Raw genomic sequence first — 19,282 nt, forward strand, 5'->3', positions numbered from 1 at the left:
CATAATAGACACGAGCTCTGCTTTATGCATGTTCTTCAGATAATTCCAGTTGCAAGCTGTCACCGTCCCTTGTGCATCTGGGTTTCATACGCTTCTTCGCTGTGACGGATTTACAGCCAACCCCCAGCCCTGAATCACGACGACCACCACCACCCCCCTCCTGTCAGGCTCAGCAAGCCCCATGCCACCGATCCTGGCAGCGCTCAGGAGTGGCAGCTGGCAAGGAACAGCTTTACCTGGCACGGCGTTTTTTCACTCGGCGCTCGTGGTCGGCCTCTTCGTAGTAGAGCTCATTGTGACTGGAGTCCCTGCGACGGGCCGCAGCTGCAATCATGGCACGGGACTGCCCCGAAGCATTGTTCCCTGGGCCTTCCGGAGGAGAGGATGAGCAAGAAGTAGACAAGAAAGGCAGCATTACTGCCACAGGACCAGGGCTGGGACAGACCAGCACCCCACAGCATCTGTCACAAGTGCTCCGAAGCTCCAGCTGTCCCAGCCAAGGCTATAAACCTTTCCCTGGTCCTCAGGAGCTCTGATAGAAACCCCGCTAGACAGCACAGGCTTGCAGAGGGGGCTTTGGCTTGTGGATGAGGGAAGTTAGTTGGGATGAAGGATCTCACGCAACATACACGAAGGCAGAGGTGAGGTGCACATGCCAAGGATGCAACTTACCACCCATTATATACGTTTTCAGTTTGAAGGCAAAGGCAGCTGGAACGCACCGCATATCAGCAACAAGACAGTGTGAGAGCACAAGAAGTGAGAAGTTGGAAAGAGGAGAAAGACAAACACAAGAACATCAAAAGACACGAAGATGAACGAATGAAAGCCAAGCTCCAGACAGTTACACACAGGGAGGAAAAAAAAGATGCAGAGGCAGCAGGGTCACCTTTAGACAAAGCATAGGGTTTTCCAGAAGGGCAGATGCTGTCAGAGCAGCAGTCCTGCAACCGGGTAGGCTGAGGTCTATACGCATAGTAGCTCCTCAAGGTTCTCAGAGCAGTACCTGCCATCAGCGCTTCTGTTACTGTTAACAGATCCTATGCACCTACAGGAACACGGAAGCTGCAATCTGCTCTCTAACACCTGGACAAGTGACAGAGCTGCCTACCACAGGACCTTAACTACTGACCCTAAAACGCAGTAGTAGGTTCTGCAGTTCCCCCATGAAGCTCACAGTGCTGGCTGGTTGGGCAGAGGGGAGAAAATAGTATGTTGCCCCAGAAGAGTCTACCAACCCATCTATCTAGGTAGAGGATAGAGGTGGGTCTACCCAGAGGGAAAAAGGAGAAATCCAGGACAGTCTCCAAACCACCAAGAACTGCTCTTCTGACTAACTGCTCTGAAAGCTCATGCTCTGAACTGGCAGTGGTTAAGGCAAATCAATTGCACAGGCATGCTTAAAATTGTTCTGCTCATGCAAGGGCAACTTTTAAATTTTTTCCTAAAAAGCACAGACCAGATTCCAAGACAGAAGCCTGAAGCTCATCAGTGGGAAGGACGAGCATTCACACAGACAGCTTCTTAAGAGTCTAAACACTTCAGGCTTTGTTTGACAGCCCTGAAATGGAGGATACGACTCAAGGGAGACACTAGCTCTCAAATTTGGGTTAGAACTGTAATTTGCCTCATTGACTATGCCTGGCGATGAAAATCCTGGTTTTGAAGGTGAGCCTCACCACTCCACGTAAGAGAGATTACAGCAAGATGTTTTTCCTTCCTGGCTGCTCCAGTATCAAATACAAAAGCTGCCAACAAATTAGGCTGCTTTAATAGCATTACGGTCTTTTCACATGGAGGGTGTAAGAGACTGTCAGAGTGCCAATGTAAGCTGCAGCCAGAACAACACTCTGCTTCGTAAAATGGACGGGAATCTTCTCAAGGACGTGCCTCTAAGCCTGAGATTTCCACATCACAAAGGCAGCGGCATTGTACAGGGAACAGCCCAGGGAACTGGTACTGCCCCAGAAAGGAAGGCACGAGTTTTCAGGCCCTGGCAGGCTCATGAGCTTGACACTTGGAAAGGCCTGCCAGCAGCATCTGGAGCTCGCTTCTGGTTCCTTCTCATCCAACAAAGTTCTGCGAGCTAGCAGCTAAGCTACTAACGCCACCAGAATGGTGGTTCTTCCTCCAAGTTTGGAAGTCCTGCCGTCCCAGCAGATACTGCAGGAACCGTGACCCTGTCACCTCCTGAAGAGATGCTGCAGCGTTGCTCGAGGAGACAAGCCAGCTAAGTAACCAGAATGGCACGTCCTGCAATGAGACTGGCAGGCCGCTGGGTTTGAATGGTGTGCTGACACCTGTGGGACCGGGAAGCCCTCATGTTCCACATACCAGGCCTCATGGAGGGCAAGCTGCTGGAATGGAAGATTTCACCTCCAGGAAAGTGCAGAACAAGTCTGTTTGCTTCCCCTCTCCAACTCAATTTGATCTCTCCCACTTGGGAGCTCCTTCACTCCAGGCAGCAGGGGACACAGGATGAGCAAGCCTGCCCCTCTCCCTCCCCCCTGCTTCCCTTCACCTTTCCTCTGTCAGGATGGGGACTCCTAATTAATTTTACAGACTCAGGAGTGTTGCATCAGGTTGGGGCAAACATTTATAGTAAGGTCTTTAAAACTTTTGAAGTCACCAAAAATGCAAAAAATAATAATAAAAAGAAATAAGAAAACATAAGGCACTGAAGTTTTGTTATAGGCAAAACAACCATGTCTTATGTTATCCCATGTGACAGATATTCTTCATATTTTGGTCTCCACACCCTGCATGCAGAGCCCTCTTGCCCAGCTAAATCCCCTCAGTCACTTATCCCTTCCAGCTTTCAAAGCCTTTCAATACTAACCTATTTACGGGCAGGATGTAGCTTACCACGTCTTGTTACAGGACTTCAGATGCCCTTCACGGTAAAAGCTTCCCTACACAACTTCAGTTCTTCCATCAAAGGAATGCACGCTTTTATAAAGGCTGGGATGACTGGGCACACCCTGCTTTTCACACCTAGCTTTCACTGATAGGGTTTAAGAGTGTCAAATGATTAAGTCCAGTTTTCACTGCTTTGAGTGTCCACAGGGAAACCCCCAGCCATCCTCCCCCTGGCCTCTCTAAAGCTCAAAAATTTGAAACAGGTTCATAGAATGGCAAAGCTCGAGGGGGACAGCTATCTGTCTCTGAATTTCCACGAACTGCTTAGCATCACGATGACCGGGGAGCACGGCCACACATAAGCGCCAGGCATAGCTCATTTACTGCTAAAGCTGCTGCTTCTTCCCACGTTGGTATCAACCTCCTTAGCTTTCCTGAAGGTTGCCTGCGGAAGAGGCACTATAAGTGTCCAAGCAACAGTTAGAAGTTGCGTTTATTGTGCTAGCACAACCAAGGAGATGACCCAAGGGTGACAAAAAGCAGAGGCTGCTTAAAACAAGCACTGGTGCCGAAAAGCGCTTGTCAAGCCACGTAATAATTAAGCCTGACCCAAAACTTGGCCGTTTCACCTGGCAAAGACAAAAGACTTATTGTGAGCTAAACACATCTGTAAAGTCATCTGGAACCAGCAAGCTCAGCACTGTTAGGAAGATTTCCAGCGAGAGACAAGGATTTGGCAAAGCAAAAAGGTGAGAATGTGTGCATAACAAAGCATAAAGCCAGCTCAGCCCTTCCCCATCCCACCCAGTCTCAGAGCCTGCATTTCACCTCACCTACCATCAACATTGTAGACTTTCAGGCCAGCCATGTGCTTGGCTGCACGGGATTTGGAGGCTGTTAACAAGGCTGGGTTGTAGACTGTGAAATCTTTGTAGTAATTTTCCAGAACCACCAGTGCAGCTCGCTGGATGCTACGGAAAAAAGAAAAAATAAAACACATGACAAAACCCCCCAAAATGCAACAAGTTCTCATTTCCCTTAAAAAAGTAAAATAAAATTAAATAAAAAAATAGCCACATTATTTGGAATGGGTTGTCATGCCCACGGCATTATGCAATATACAGAATATTAATTACTGTCTCTAGGACCTAACATCTCATCTGAGATGCAAGATAAAAGTGCCTGTCCTCACCTCAGTAAGAGGATGATAGGAAATTCCTACACAAGGGCAGCACGAACCGAAGCACTAGGCTGCCTACAGCATGGGAAAATGCAGAACAAGAGCTCAAGCCGCCTCGGCAGTAGGACAGCTGAGGAGCAGAGACCCTGCCCCGGCTGAAGATCAGAGCATCCCACTGGTTTTGCTGCAGCCAGCCGGCTGGGTTGGAGGGACTGGCTCGGGATGGATGCTTTTCCCTTTGAGTCATTTCCAGCCGCAGCTCCTCAGATCTCCTCCATCCCAGCACTGACAAGAGCAGAATCTCTTCAGCTTTCACAGCAAGATAAGATCGCTGCCTGAGGAGTACGGCTGCTTGTTAAATCCCAGGCAAGGGACAGAACAAGGAGCAGTGACACTCCCTCCCTCCCTTTGAAGGGATGCCGCTACATAAAACGATGACACACGGGAGCAAAACAGCACACGCACCAGCAGCGGGAAAGGCTCAACCCAGAGGTATCTTCCTTTGCAATCATTTTGACAACAGCGAGACAGATGTCTGTAGGCACTGCTACTAACAAATGGGACAGCATTTCAAAATGAGCCAGAGCTGTGCCGTTTGAAAATGCCAACACACGCGCGGGGTCTAGGGCACAGCTCTCTCCATGTTGCTCTGGCTCCATGCCCCAGCACAGCGTCCGGCTGGCAGTAGTATTCCCAGCAAATGACCGAGATCACCGATTCAGTCAGCTGGAGTTTGCCAAGAACCCACACTTAATTTCATTTCGAACCCGCAAAAATTATAAGGGAACTGCCAACACATTTGTTGCCAGTTAATTGTAAAGTTCACACTTACCAACAAAGCCTCTCCTAAGGAAAGCAACCAAGTATTCTCACACATGTTACAACATAGGAAGAAAACATTACACTGATGGTAACGTGGGAAAATAAGACATGAACAAATTAAGACCTAAATTCAATTCTCAGCACTGCCACTGATTCAGCGTGCGCTCCCAGAGGAGCAATTTAAATTTTCCTGTGCCTTGTGCTAATATTAAACTTTTGCATCACACCCCAGTAATTTAAACACACACACACACACACTCTCTGCCATCCTCGTTCTCCAGCTGCCCCCCCTCCCACTGATCAGTGAATTAAGCGCAGATGCCAGCCCATTCACGAGATTCTGAGAAAGAAGAACAAACCCAGACTTGTTCACTGTGTACCTTCATCAGTCTATTATGGTACAGCGTCATATATTTCATTAGCTGTGTACCTTTAAGATGATGAATTTAGCTTTTGAAGCAAATTCCACCTTTAGGACTGTTTAGTTGGGCCTCTTGCACCCAACCAAAACATCTTAAAGAAGTTTTACTATTCAGGTGCCGGTCCTTCATACTTCCTCATATCAGGTTTGCTAAAAGCAACTGTATTTAAGTACTCAGCTACTGATATGGAATAAAGAGCCCCTATTTAACCAAGGAAATAATCTTCTTTTAGTGAAGTAGTACAGACTGACCCACTGCCACACACACGTAGGCACTGACACAGAACAAGTGAAAGACAGTTTATTTCTCCTTGCCAAACTTCTGATTTCTACTGTGAATTTGCTGCAACTTAAAATCAAAATTTTGTAAAAGAAGTCACGCAACAGCAGCACATCTTCCCCCTTCCAATAGCATTCAAACATGACCGAGTTTTTCCATGTCTGCTTCCCAGGAAGGTAAAACTCCAGAGTTTCATCTCAAAATGCAACATTTGGAAAACTAGGATCAACTAAAAACAATAAGATAAAAGTGAACAGAGTTACACTGTGCTAATACGCTGCGCTCATTTCAGGCAGCGTTGGGCCTTCCATCCCAGCAGTGGGAAATGTTTGGGAGGTGCTCCACTGACCATCTAGCTCTATTAGGACAAAGCACAATGCATCACAGGAAAGAGTCATTTATTTTTAAAATGAACACATTTTCCCTGGACCCCACAGAGAACATTATCATCAGGATGCCAGCCTTCCCCAGCCACTACCCCTTTCATCCCCTCACTAAATAACCTACCCCACCAATCCATTGGCACATGCACCCAAAATCCAAACACAATAAAGCTTTTATGTTGCAACAAGCAACCATCACTGCCCTGAAAATTAAAGCCCAGCTATTTTTTTGCTGATGCAAATCCAGCACAGGCTCAGTCCGATATATGAGATACCCCAATCACACAGATCTGCACTATAGGGAGAGGACTGTAATTAAACATCAGTTTCCTAAATTTTTATCAGCCCATTTCTGTCTCCCATGTCCATCCTAAGCATGGCAGGGTAGGAAGACAGCTGGACTGCAACTCTTCAAATTCCCATTAAAAAAAAAAAAAATTAAAGAGAAGATGCTGCGGATGAGAAAATTAGAAGGGTCACAACAATTAGCAAGAGCGAGGAGAAGGCTGAATCAGAGCCTTCTGGGCTGTCTTGCTCAACCTCTTCACCCACATCAAGGGGAAGCCTCACCCTGCCCAACGCAGGGCAGCCAGCCCTGCCCCATGTGGGAGCTCCAAAGCAGCAAGAACCCCCCCTCCAAACAGGCACAGCCACCACCAGCCCAGCAGAAAGGCACCCAATGCCCTTGTGCGATACAGTGTGCAAGGAGGGGGGTAACGCCATCCAGAGCAGCCCCAAGGAGCCAGTTAGGAGCGAAGTGAAATGCCAAGGAAGCTTGCCGTCTCCCAACAGAAATTCAGGGTTTTTTTCAGGACTTTCCGCGACAAGGGCAGACCCTCTGCTGGCTCGCGAGCAAGGTGAAGTGGCTGCAGCAAGCCTCCTCTCCCACCCACACGCCAGCTCCGATGGGAATGGAAACTGGCAGCTTTCCCAGAGCCCGCGTCCGGAGGCTGTTTCCTCGCCGCAGCGCCTCAGGAGGAGTTCAGCACCACGTCGGTCACTGCATTCGTTCACCCCACGCTTCAGCAAAATCGGGCTTTCCTTGCATTTAGGGTTTTGAAAGAATGGGGAGGGGCAGGAAGAAAACGAACGGAAAGTCTCAGTGCTTAATTGCCTGTTTGGAGAGGGTCAGAGCGAGGATCCTCCTCGTGTCCTACAAAGCGCATCTGGCAGCCCAATGTATTTCAGGCATTGTAACAAACTACCAGAAAGCAGAAAAGCGTTTCAGGACACGAAAAGCATTTTCATGCAACAGTTCAGACTCAGAAAACCTATGACAAGACAAAAAAAAACCCAAAACCTGAAAACCAAAAAAAACAACTCTTGCACAGACCAGTAATCTACTGGAAACCCAGTTTTCCTTGCAGGCAATATCGGTAAGGCTCTACATTTTGTTACTTTGCATTTTGTGTGGTTGTAGGGTTCCTTTGTTTGTTTTATTGTTTTGTTTTTGGTTTTTTTTTTTGTGTGTGGTTTTTTTCTTTTTTTTTGTGTGTTTTTGTTTGTTTGTTTTTGTTGGTTTTTTTTTTTGTTTTTTTAATTATTATTACTACCCTGAAGAAGGCCATGTCACAGCACACTGCCAACAAGGAAAGCAAACAAGCAGGTCCAGAAGCACTGGGTACCTCAGTGGCATTTGGCAGCAAAGAAACAGAGTCCTTTGCAAACAGTAATGAATTAACTTTTACAGGGCACCCAAGGAAGTGGAGGAGGGGACTATGTGACACAAAGGCAGCAACTATCGCCAATTTTTTTTTTTTTTTTTCTTTCTCTCAAAAGGTAAGTCAGGAACAGTTTTGCCTGAATGCTTGCTGCTACACGGGATTTTGGTATTTGAGGTCTTGCCATACTCTGTAGCTCAAAGGCCATTTTGGCTTTGTATTTGCCTTCTGTGACTTAGCTATACCAATACTGAATTTGGCTTTTTTAGAGGATTTCCAGGAAAACAAGCCAGTGCTCTTTTGAAGCACAACACAAGGAAAGAAGCCTGTTTATATAATCAAAATACTGGCTTTGGGCCCTGCTGGTTTTTAGAAAAATGGTTTTGACTTTTCTCGAGTGGTGGGAAAGGGTTAGCGAAAAAGAAAATAAGGAGGGTGAGGGGAAAAAAAAAAAAAAAAAAAAATAGAAGCCACACCTCTGTGCTCAAAGTTGCCATTGGACACACTAGGGTCAATCCCAGCTGGCTGCAGCAGCCGTCATTCACGTGGTTTTAGCAGTTTCCAGCTTTCCTGCTAAGCTAGAAATGTAGCCTGTCATGGTACTACAGCAACCATCAACTAGACTCTGCAAATCACCGAAGGCAGAGGGACTGCCTCACACTTTTGCAACTGATGTGAATATAAATACATATCCAAAAAGAGCCGCTTGCTACCAGAGCACCCGCTTCCTTACCTTACCATGGATGCAAATCCTGTAGCATCAGAGTTTAAGGTGAGCCACAGACCTAAAATCCACAGGGGTACACAGAGGGGCCTGACCACCGCTGTGCTAATTGAGGGCTGAGAGCAGAGGAAGCCTGGGGTTATTATTTAACCAAATAGTTCCCAGCACAGACTCCTCTCCTCCAAACCTTTTTTTTTTTTTTTTGGTATGTTCTCCAAAACAGACACAGCACCAAAGCAAGCCAAGGTCTCTGGGCACATGAAATACATACCACAGCCAGTTAGGAAGCTTTGGCACCTGAAAAAGAAGCTAAGCAAGGATTGCACAAGGCAACCATCCATGCAGAGCTGGCTTTCTTTGCCTTACCGGTTGTCTCCAGCCTACAACTCCATCAAGTTTATCTACTGCAAGAGATGCTGAGGTCTCCTGGAGTGCTGAGCACAGCACTTCTTACTGTCTAGCAGCGCTGTCAGCTCACACCCAACGGACTCAGAAAACTTCTGCGCCTTCCCAGAATCAGAGTCATAGAATGGTTTAGGTTGGACAGGACCTTGAAGATCATCAAGTTCCAAACCCCCTGCCATAGGCAGGGACACCTCCCACTAGACCAGGGTGCTCAAAGGCCCATCCAGCCTGGCCTTGAACACCTCCAGGGATGGGGAATCCACAACTTCTCTGGGCAACCTGTTCCAGTGCCTCACCACCCTCACAGTGAAAAATTTCTTCCTAATATCTAATCTATATCTACTCTATTGCAGTTTAAAGCTATTCCCCCTTGTCCTATCACTACATGCCCTTGTAAAAAGTCCTTCTCCATCTTTCCTCTAGGTGCCCTTTAGGTACTGGAAGGCTGCAATAAGGTCTCCCCAGAGCCTTCTTTTCTCCAGGCTGAACAACCCCTACTCTTGCAGCCTGTACTCATAGCAGAGGTGCTCCAGCCCTCTGATCATCTTCGTGGCCCTCCTCTGGACCCACTCCAACAGGTTCATGTCTTTCCTATGTTGAGGACTCCAGAGTTGGATGCAGTATTCCAGGTGGGATCTCACCAGAGTAGATTAGAGAGACAGAATCACCTCCCTAGTAAAGGTCCAGAATCACCCTGCAATCACATCTCCCTCCCATAAAACCCCTTTCCTTCACATACACTTTTGCTAGGTGCAGAGCCGGGTCTCGAGTTCCTGCTCCTTCAACATGCTCAACTGCTCTTCCAAAGCAAAGTCACCAGGACCGAAGCCTTGGATATAAAACTGGAAACAGACAATTGAAATTAAAAAGCCTCCCACACCAACATCCCTGCTGAGAATGGTTACAGAAGGCATTTCCACCATCCTCTACACAGACTTGCTACCCCACTCTGCCTACCATAGGTAGGGGTGAAGCTGCCCAGACAGATGCTCCCCAGGCAGCACAGCAGTGCCAGGGGCCTTCTCCTGTGAGCTGGCAGAGCACGAGGGATTTGGTACTCACTGTCCTTCCCATGCAGCACCCTTGAAGGCAAGGCTCCCAAGAGGACCAACATCCTGCAGAAGCGCTTCGCAGCGCCAGCAGCAGCACCAGTACCTTACAGAATCACAGAATAGTCAGGGTTGGAAGGGACCTCTGGAGATCATCTAGTCCAACTCCCCTGCCAGAGCAGGGTCACCTACAACAGGTTGCACAGGACAGCGTCCAGGCAGGTTTTGAATGTCTCTAGAGTGGGAGACTCCACAACCTCTCTGGGCAGCCTGTTCCAGTGCTCCGCTACCCTCAAAGTGAAGAAGTTCCTCTTCATGGTAAGATGGAACTTCCTATGTTCAAGCTTGTGCCCATTACCCCTCGTCCTATCAATGGGCACCACTGAAAAAAGACTCCTCCCATCCCTCTGGCATCCTCCCTTTAAGTATTTGAAAGCATTAATAAGATCCCCCCTCATTCTTCTTTTCTCTAGACTAAAGAGACCCAAGTTCCTCAGCCTTTCCTCATAAGAGAGATGTTCTAATCCCCTAATCATCTTTGTAGCCCTTTGCTGGACCTCTCCAGCAGATCCCTGTCTTTCTTGAACTGGGGAGCCCAGAACTGGATGCAGTACTCCAGATGCGGCCTCACCAGGGCAGAGTAGAGGGGGAGGATGACCTCCCTCGACCTGCTGGCAACACTCTTTTTGATGTGCCCCAGGATGCCATTGGCCCTCTTGGCCGCCAGGGCACATTGCTGGCTCATGGTCATCCTGTTGTCCACCAGGACTCCCAGGTCCCTTTCCACAGAGCTGCTCTGCAGGAGGTCAGCCCCCAACCTGTACTGATGCGTGGGGTTATTCCTCCCCAGATGCAGTACCCTACATTTACCCTTGTTGAATTTCATTAGGTTCCTCTCTGCCCAACTCTCCAGCCTGTCCAGGTCACGCTGTAAAGCAGCACAGCCTTCTGGCGTGTCAACCACTCCTCCCAGTTTAGTGTCATCAGCAAACTTGCTGATGGTACACTCTATCCCTTCATCCAGATCATCGATGAATATATTGAACAGGACTGGACCCAGTACTGACCCTTGAGGGACACCACTTGTTACTGACCTCCAACTAGACTCTGCACCACTAACCACAACCCTCTGAGCTCTATCTGTCAGCCAATTCTCAATCCACCCCACTGTCCACTCATCTAGCCCACACTTCCTAAGCTTGCATGTGAGGATGATGTGGGAGACAGTGTCGAAAGCCTTGCCAAAGTCAAGGTAGACAACATCCACTGCCCTCCCCTCATCCACCCATCTAGTCACTTCATCATAGAATGCTATCAGATTAGTCAGACACGACTTCCCCTTAGTGAATCCATGTTGACTACTTCTGATAACCTTCTTTTCATCCAGGTGCTTTGAGATGATACCCAGCATATGATGATACCTTAGCTACAGTTTTGTCCTCTCCAGTAAACAGAGCCAGAGTCAGATCTTGGCAGAGATGCCAAGATGAGGAACTCCTCCTGCAGCTGTGGCCAAACAAGCAGAGCAGAAAAATGCCTTTTGATCACCGTAACTACAACAAGCATTTCGGCCTGGTAGAGTCAAGAGAACAAGACCGCAGCTCCTAGGAACAGGAAAACCACTTTTTCTTGTCAGACAACCACAACTGAGGTCTCTGCTGGGCTAAGGGAGGCAAGTGCAACCCTTGCCCTCCCCAGAACTGGCACCAGGCGACTGAGACGCAGGGAGTTTGTTTTAGATACCTAACTTCTGGCACTTGGTTAGGCAGGGATGAGGATTTTTAAGGTCAAGCCTTTACTAGGGAAGGGAAGGACGCTTTGGCGTAGTAACAGGCTGTCACCAGAATGGCAGCAGTGCTGCTGCCCCCAAGGAAGCGAACATCCATCCACTAATGCTGCAGCTTATACAGAGCCCAAACACACATACAGGGTTCATCCCACAATTTTGCTGTAACCAGTCCCCATCTGTTCTATCCCCTCCCAGCCTTTTAAAAAAAAAAAAAAAAAGAATACAGGAATTTAAGTCTGTGTCCATGCCTGCCCACACTGGACATCTGAACAACTGTCACATGAACATTGTAATTTTAAGGAGAGCACCAGCCTGGTTTCTAGCCACAGATCTCCCCTTTTCTGCCCTGCATGGTCCAAGACACAGTGCTCTCCAACGCACATACACACACTCTACGTCAAGTCTCATGTTTCATGAGACAAAAATCAGAATCAACACACCAGCTGAACCATACAGTAGTTCACTGCTGATGCAGATGGATTTCAATGTACAGATTTTCTGAATGAGAATGGGAAAGTAAGATTCATTTTCAGGTTGGGTTTTTTCTTCTGTTTGTTTTCCTCAATAGCAGCCTAGCCAAAACCATCCTGTATGGAAAAACAAAGGAAAGTATCCCTGCAAGTCTACTACTAATGTCACTGTTATGTTCTGGTTTTTTTTTTTTTTTTTTTTTTGTTTTTTTTACTTGGAAGAGAAGCTGTGAGTATGGAAACAGGGGCTTTTAAAATAGAGGATTTTACAGGAGGGTATGACCAAACTTGGGGGGGGGGGGGGGGGGGGAGGCGGGGAAATCCACTCCTTTATGTCATGTGACCCAAACAAACTCTTATTTAAGCCTCCCTGAAGAACCCTATAAAAGTATTCCCAGGCCTGTATTAAGAAAATGTTGCTACAGAAGTACAGAGTGCTAAGTTTTAGCAAGCAGCTATAAAACCCCAATAAACCCACAGGTATGCTCTCATTGCAATTCTCCTTCTGAGAAACCTTCCAGCCTGATACTTCAAGAAGTTAACTGGTCTTCAGGGTACGAGCACACAGGCTGAATGTTATTCCCAGTCACCTTTATTGGTAGAACTTCAAATTCGATGAATGCTTTCCCAACAGCTGCACTGCCCTCACTTCCACTTCCAACAGCTGAAGGTGACAGCTAGTATAATTAGCTAGGAAACCCACAACACTAGTGGTAATATACAGCGAGGAAGAGGAGAGAGCAATCTCTCACTCCAAGAGTGGTCCAAAAGGTCCGATAATTCAATTTACCAGGAAAAGACAGTGACTGTATTGCAGTCAGATATTGTGACGGCACCACACTTCTCTTCCTCAGTAACACAGTGAACATCTCATTTCATGGTATACAGTGCCAAGGGAGGCAAAGATCATAGGGATACTTGTTACCCCAATATCATATTCAACAGATAGAAAATGAAATAAGAAATAAGCTGCAAAAGCCTAACATGAGTTGTAGAAACAATGGAGGTCCCGGAGCACCGGAGAGCTTCCTATGGGAGGCAGGAGGCTCTTAACACAAGAGAAGACAGACTTAAGACCTTGCTGAGCTTTTCTTCCTGGGTTCACCATATGCAATTCCAGGATGCCTTATTGCAAAGGGTCAGCCTAGGTAACCAGAAGGGCTGTCTTCCAGCTCCCCCACAGAATAGCAAAGAGGAGTTTGTTAGCATGCGGCAAAGGTACGTTGCACCGATGACCTCAGCCCATCCATTGGGACAGGTTTGCGAGCGTACAACAAGCGCAGCTTCAGGGGCCGCATCTGAAAGAGCGGCTTGTGAAAGCCTGAGCACGTGGCATGACAAACCTTTCCCCCAGAAGGCTGAGGAAGCCAGCTGCCAGGAGAGCAGGCTCCAAAGCAAACCACTCGCACCCTCCTACGCCAGGACCGCCTCTCCAAGACGAAGAGCGTGTGAGTCTGTGTGTGGGGGGGTTGTTTTCAAGCACTTACTCACCACGCAGATACCTAGCAGAACCACTAAATCCAAACGGTATAGCTCACAGATTAGCCAGCGGACAACAGCAGCTTTCAGGCACTAACAGCTCAGGCTGGATTTCAACCGGTTCCTCAGACACCAATAACCACAGGCAGATGCCCCAACAGCTCTCAAACTAGAGACACACACTCCCCCTTTGATCATACACAACACATTCAAACAGGCAAAGGTGCTACCTTCTCACCAGGCAGAGAGCAAACCCTTGCTACCAGCACCACGTTGCCCCAGGGTCTGCTGCAACACAGAGAAAGAAAGATGAGAGCAAAGGAGCTGCCCATGCCCGACCACGTATCCATCATGTCCCAGACACCCGTGGTGAACCGAACCAACACCTGGCCAGACATCCCCACCACAAGCTCAGCCCAGCAGCCTCAGAAGCCAGTAGTAGTTGAATCATATCTGGAGAGCGGCAGCTACTGCATTCATGTGCTAGAGATCAGGAATGGGTTTTGCATGGTTTTGCAAAGTGGTGGGGCATCCTTGAGGGAGCTAGTGAGAATACTAACTTGCTTATTTAGGAGGAAAAAAAAACAAACAAAACAATCAACAACCAAACAACTACCATCTGATCACACTGAAGCAAAACCAAAGCTGTGAAAGGCTTCCTTTATCTATTGAGCAAACTGGGAGGTTGGGAAGGAGGGCAGTGAGCTAATAGCACAAAGGGGACAACTTAAGTAAAAAGGTGATGGGAGGAAGCTGCTGCCGAGTGGCCCCCACAAATGTGCATAGCACAGCAGACACAGGCATACCAGAGAGACACAGGTACCGACAGAGAAGGGGCAAGCCAGCTTCCCCAGGCACCTGCAGGTGTTGCAACCAGCTGCCAGCAGCCCCAGCAGGCTCCACTTGTCTGCACCCAACTCCACACAGACCCACGACCAACCTGAGAGAGACAGGGACACTGCTGAATTCGATCTTGGTTGATAAGCAGCTCAAAATGAGCTGGCAATGTGCACTCGCAGCCCAGAAAGCCAACCGCATCCTGGGCTGCATCAGAAGCAGTGTGGCCAGCAGGTCAAGAGAGGTGATTCTACCCCTTTACTCCGCTCTTGTGAGACCTCACCTTGAGTACTGCATCCAGCTCTGGGGCCCCCAGCACAGGAAAGACATGGACCTGTTGGAGTGAGTCCAGAGGAGGGCCACAAAGATGATCAGAGGGCTGGAGCACCTCTCCTATGAAGACAGGCTGAGAGAGTTGGGGTTGTTCAGCCTGGAGAAGAGAAGGCTCCAGGGAGACCTTACAGTGGTGGCTACAGGAAAGATGTGGAGGGACTCTTTATCAGGAAGTGTAGTGATAGGATGAGGGGTAATGGTTTTAAACTGAAAGAGAGTAGACTTAGATCGGATATTGGGAAGAAATTCTTTACTGTGAGGGTGGTGAGACACTGGAACAGGTGGCCCAGAGAAGCTGTGGAGGCCCCATCCGTGGAAGTGTTCAAGGCCTGGCTGGATGGGGCTTTGAGCAACCTGGTCTAGTGGGAGGTGTCCCTGCTCATGGCAGGTGGGTTGGAACTAGATGGTCTTTAAGGTCCCTTCCAACTCTAACCATTCTATGATTCTATAATCTTACAGTTAACATCTCCATACCTGAGCAGACTATTGAGGCCAACAACCCCTGTGGAAGGAGACCCACATGACTCAAGATCATAATTTAGAGAGTCCGGTCACAACTGGAGATCTGACTCTACACCAAGCCCACAACAATAAGCTGTCATGGGGTACGCCACGTCTGGCTGGGTACTTTAAGTGATGTGGCCTAGGACATGTTTGGGCCACAGCTGTTTCCCTGTAGGCCTGCTGGGTAGGGGAAGAGAAGCAAGGACTTGATGCTTTCCTTTCCCCAAGCTCAGCAGAGGAGAACACCTTTGCAGACAGAGCCACACACCACCAAGGACTGCTTCTGCTCTGCAGCAATGCATGTGCACAATCTATCTCCTCACGCAGGCAGCAGCAGGATCGCTTTCAATGAAACCATCACCACCATGAGAGGATGCGGTCCTGCTTCTTTCCCTCTGCCCTATCACACCTTCCTTCTGCCACCACAAGCCCTTATAAATCTAAAGCACGAAAAGGGTAGTTAAAAAGGCTGCAGAAATTGAGGTGGGCTAAATAATCCAGGAAGAAGATACGCACACAAACTATAAAGCTGCACAGATATGAATTACCACCATTCAGATCCCTGTGCAACCAAGCAAGATTTCTTTGGGAGGGGTGAGGGAGGATCAGACAGTTGACAGGTTATTTTTCTTGTGGCGGTACTAGTTTAAGAAGTGACGTGAAACTATTATCAAACATTTATGTAATTGAGGGGTGTACTGAATATTTATGAGGGAGGCTTAACCTCTTTCAAAAGTTCCTACACACTTGAGGTTATACTTGGGATTTAAGGAGTTTCAAACAAGTCGGGGGGACAGGACGACACTGAGGTGTGCTTTACCTTCTGAACACAGGAGCTGGGAGCAAGACTAAGAGCTTACCCTGCACACAGGAGTGAAACAGGCACTTAGTGCTGACACACAAGGGATGAAATACCAGGCTTCCCCAAGCCCTGAGTTCCAGGGCACCCATTAGCCTCCAGCTCAAGCTTGTGCCCTGCTCAAGCGCCTACAAACCTTGCAGCAGCCGACAATACAAGGTATCCTGGATTAGCACTTCCAGTCCCTGGGAGCAGCATAATCTGTGACAGAGATGCATTTCCTTTTCCCAACATACATGTATGCTATGCCTCTGATTAGTCTGAGCCTCAAAAGAAAAAAAAAAAAATATGCAGGAACTGGCAGGTATGGCAAGAAGTATTTAAGAGTCTACATTTTCAGAAGATAATTTAATGCCTGACCATGCATCAAATAAGGCCAGAGTCTGCAGACTCTAGAAATAATTCAACTTACATCAATAGTTATGAAGTAACTAAGGGTGGGGGGTTTAAGTGAAAATTAAGAAATGCAACTTTAATTTCAAGGAAAGAACAGAAATAAAGTGTTCAAAGCTTCTACCGCCAGCAAAACTTCAGTGCTGTAATAGGACTTTGCATTTAGATGCTGCTGCCATGAAACCGCAGCATTCAGCTCTTGTTCCAACAGCAGCCTGGTAGGGTCTTCTCTCAGGAAAGAGGACCACCTCTTACTTGATCCCCAGCAGGAGACGGGATTAACCGGGCCAGACTTTGAACAAAGTTTGCCATTTGCATCAATACAGCAGCTTCAACTTCTTCCAGGATTTCTCTCACAACACCTTGGAGCATTGTTTCTCTGCAAACCTACATGGACAGGCCCTGAAGAGGCAGCATCGATGCTACCGTCTAGCAGACCCTTGCAGACAGAGGAGTATCGCCTCACCCTGCACAGCATCCCTCCACCACAGGGTATTCCCCACCCTGCTCCACCCCAAGCAGGCTTTGCACAAGCAGAAGCCACCTCATTTTAAAGCCAGCACCCAGTGACCCTACAAACGACGCTGGGGACGCAGGGGCATGGTCTGCAGTTCTGAGCTGAGCATCATAAATCCAGCCCCAACAAGGATGCAGATGACCCTCCATGAGGACTTGGGGAGCACAAGCCAGAGCTGGCAGCCCCCAAACCGCAGATAAGGTCCTCACTGCTGTACCGGGAAGCCTGTTTTACTGTTCAGCTGGGGAATAGCTCTCCCCAAACTGTCAGCTGAGGTCCCTACTTGACCTCAACTGCACAAGGGGAATTCAAGCACAGAGGTTCATTTAAGGGAATTGAGTGCTAGAGGGGGAAACAGAGTTATAAGCACAAATATTGTCCTCAGTTTTGTGGCAAAAAAAAAAAAAAAAGTTTACTACTACCCTGCTCCCTATTAACTCTTCCTTATTCCTTCAAGGCAGGATCAGGAATTAGCCTCCAGTTTTCTTGGACATATTACTTGACTGTGCTGTACCAGAACTGTAAATTCACAATTTCTTGCACTTTTAACAAAAAGTGAGCCACCTCCTTTCCCCCAAAGGGCACACAGCTCACTCCTTTGCAGAATATTTCTATTTCGCCATTCACCACAAGAAATGGCTGTCAAAGGTTGAGGGGGTGGAATTTTTTTCTGCAGCATTTGAGGATAAAAGTATCTTCACAGCCACAAAATTTGTTCAGCAGCTTAGGGAGACCATCTGTCTCCGTGGGTGGTACACACAGGCGATTTAGAGGGCACCAACAGCAGGGGAAAAGAAATTACATGACAAACCCCTTAAGTACAGGGTAGGCAGGAATACATGCTGTTCTTGTACTTCTGGGCAGCGTTGATTTGGAAAGTCAAACCAACAAGAAGAGAAAACCTCTGCAGATGAAACCAATGGTGTTGCCTCCACACCATCTCTTTCAGAAGGACAAAACCAAGCAGCTCCTGTCAGGGAGCAAGTAACACCATACTAGCCAGGGGGATTAATAATTGACAGCAGGCCCTTCACTTACAAGTAGGCTTGTAAACTTTTAAAGTATTAAGTATTCCAAAAATGTGAGACCACTTCAGGATGCAACGATCACCCTGCACCACTCGCCATTGCTGCCTGGTGCATCTGCAGGAGCACAATATGACTGGTACCCAGGCAGTGGTCTGGTACAGTCAACTCCTGCTGCTGAAAAGGAGAGGGGAGAGGGTGGTTGCACAAGGGGCGGTGGGGGTGATCAAAGATCAAGGAGAAGCATATGCAGAAAGGGAAGAGGCTAGGAAAACATGCTCCTGTCAGAAAAGCAGAGCCCTCCCAGGCTTTGGAGTCGAGCTTTACCACATCAGAAACTCCCAGATGAGTTGTACAGGCAGTCAGATACTGACTGTCCATCCTAGACTTTCCCCTCCCCTCTAATGAGAAGCACCTGGCACTTCTGGAGTCTGCTGTTCACTACTGTCACAAACAAACATCCTTTTAATGAGGTGTTGCTCTGACCCAAGTAAAATGTCCTATCTGGTCTTTGCTGACAACACACCCCATGCACCATCAGACAGACCCTCGTAAAACAGAACAAAGCACCGTTCCCATAACTCATCTGCAGCATCAAAGGAGACTGCTCCCTGCTCAGCAGGCAACAGCACACATTTTTTTTCAGAGGCTACTGGAAAATTCCCTTCTGCGGTTCCACGGGTACCCTCACGGCAAGAACAATCAGGTGAATAGTTCTCTGCAGCACCATCCTCCTGGAAGGGAGGCAGCAGACATAGGCGGGAGGGGGAAAGGTATGGCCTGTGACTAAGAATGACTAAGAATGCGGTTGGAAGTCTTTTTCCATTAAGTCATTATCAGTTCAGCCCTAAGTCAGAGCTTCCTTCCCTACTCCATGGCTACTCCATGGCATGGGGTGTTGGAAGGGTGTTAATGCTCAACTGCCCATGCCACACAGCTGTGGACAGAGAGTTCTGCAAGCTCAGGAATGGGAGCATGGAGAAGCAGCCCAGCTGCAGAGATGATGAGTTGCAAAAAGGTGGTTGTGAGCACCCAATTATGTGAAGTGCTGCTGGAAAGACGTTGCCTTGGAGGTCACAAGTCTGACACATCTCAGTTAGTGCTAAAGAAGCTGCTCTGGAGCAGACAGCTCAGCTTCTTCAGGAGCTTCACACTTGCAGATGCAATTAACACCCATTCAGCCAGCTATCCCAGAACTTCTTGGGAGGAGAGACTATTTAATGCTGGTGCTCATCAGGTTTGGTGATGGGCGGGGGGGAGGGACAGTCACACAAATGCTCATCAGGGTGCCT

General features: G+C 48.0%; 1 protein-coding gene across 1 annotated transcript in view; it reads right to left on the reverse strand.

Moving 5' to 3' along the window:
* Window positions 1-19,282, reverse strand: part of VANGL1 (VANGL planar cell polarity protein 1) — a gene marked incomplete at both ends in the record, with an annotated part of 34,713 nt that overhangs the window by 3,575 nt on the left and 11,856 nt on the right. The window contains 2 exons of the mRNA XM_082485823.1: window positions 237-369; window positions 3,697-3,830. Coding sequence (XP_082341949.1) covers window positions 237-369; window positions 3,697-3,830 — 267 coding nt within the window. The remainder of the gene's footprint in view (window positions 1-236; window positions 370-3,696; window positions 3,831-19,282) is intronic.

Source organism: Vanellus vanellus (genome assembly GCF_965231255.1).
Source record: "Vanellus vanellus genome assembly, chromosome: 1".
NCBI lineage: Eukaryota > Metazoa > Chordata > Aves > Charadriiformes > Charadriidae > Vanellus > Vanellus vanellus.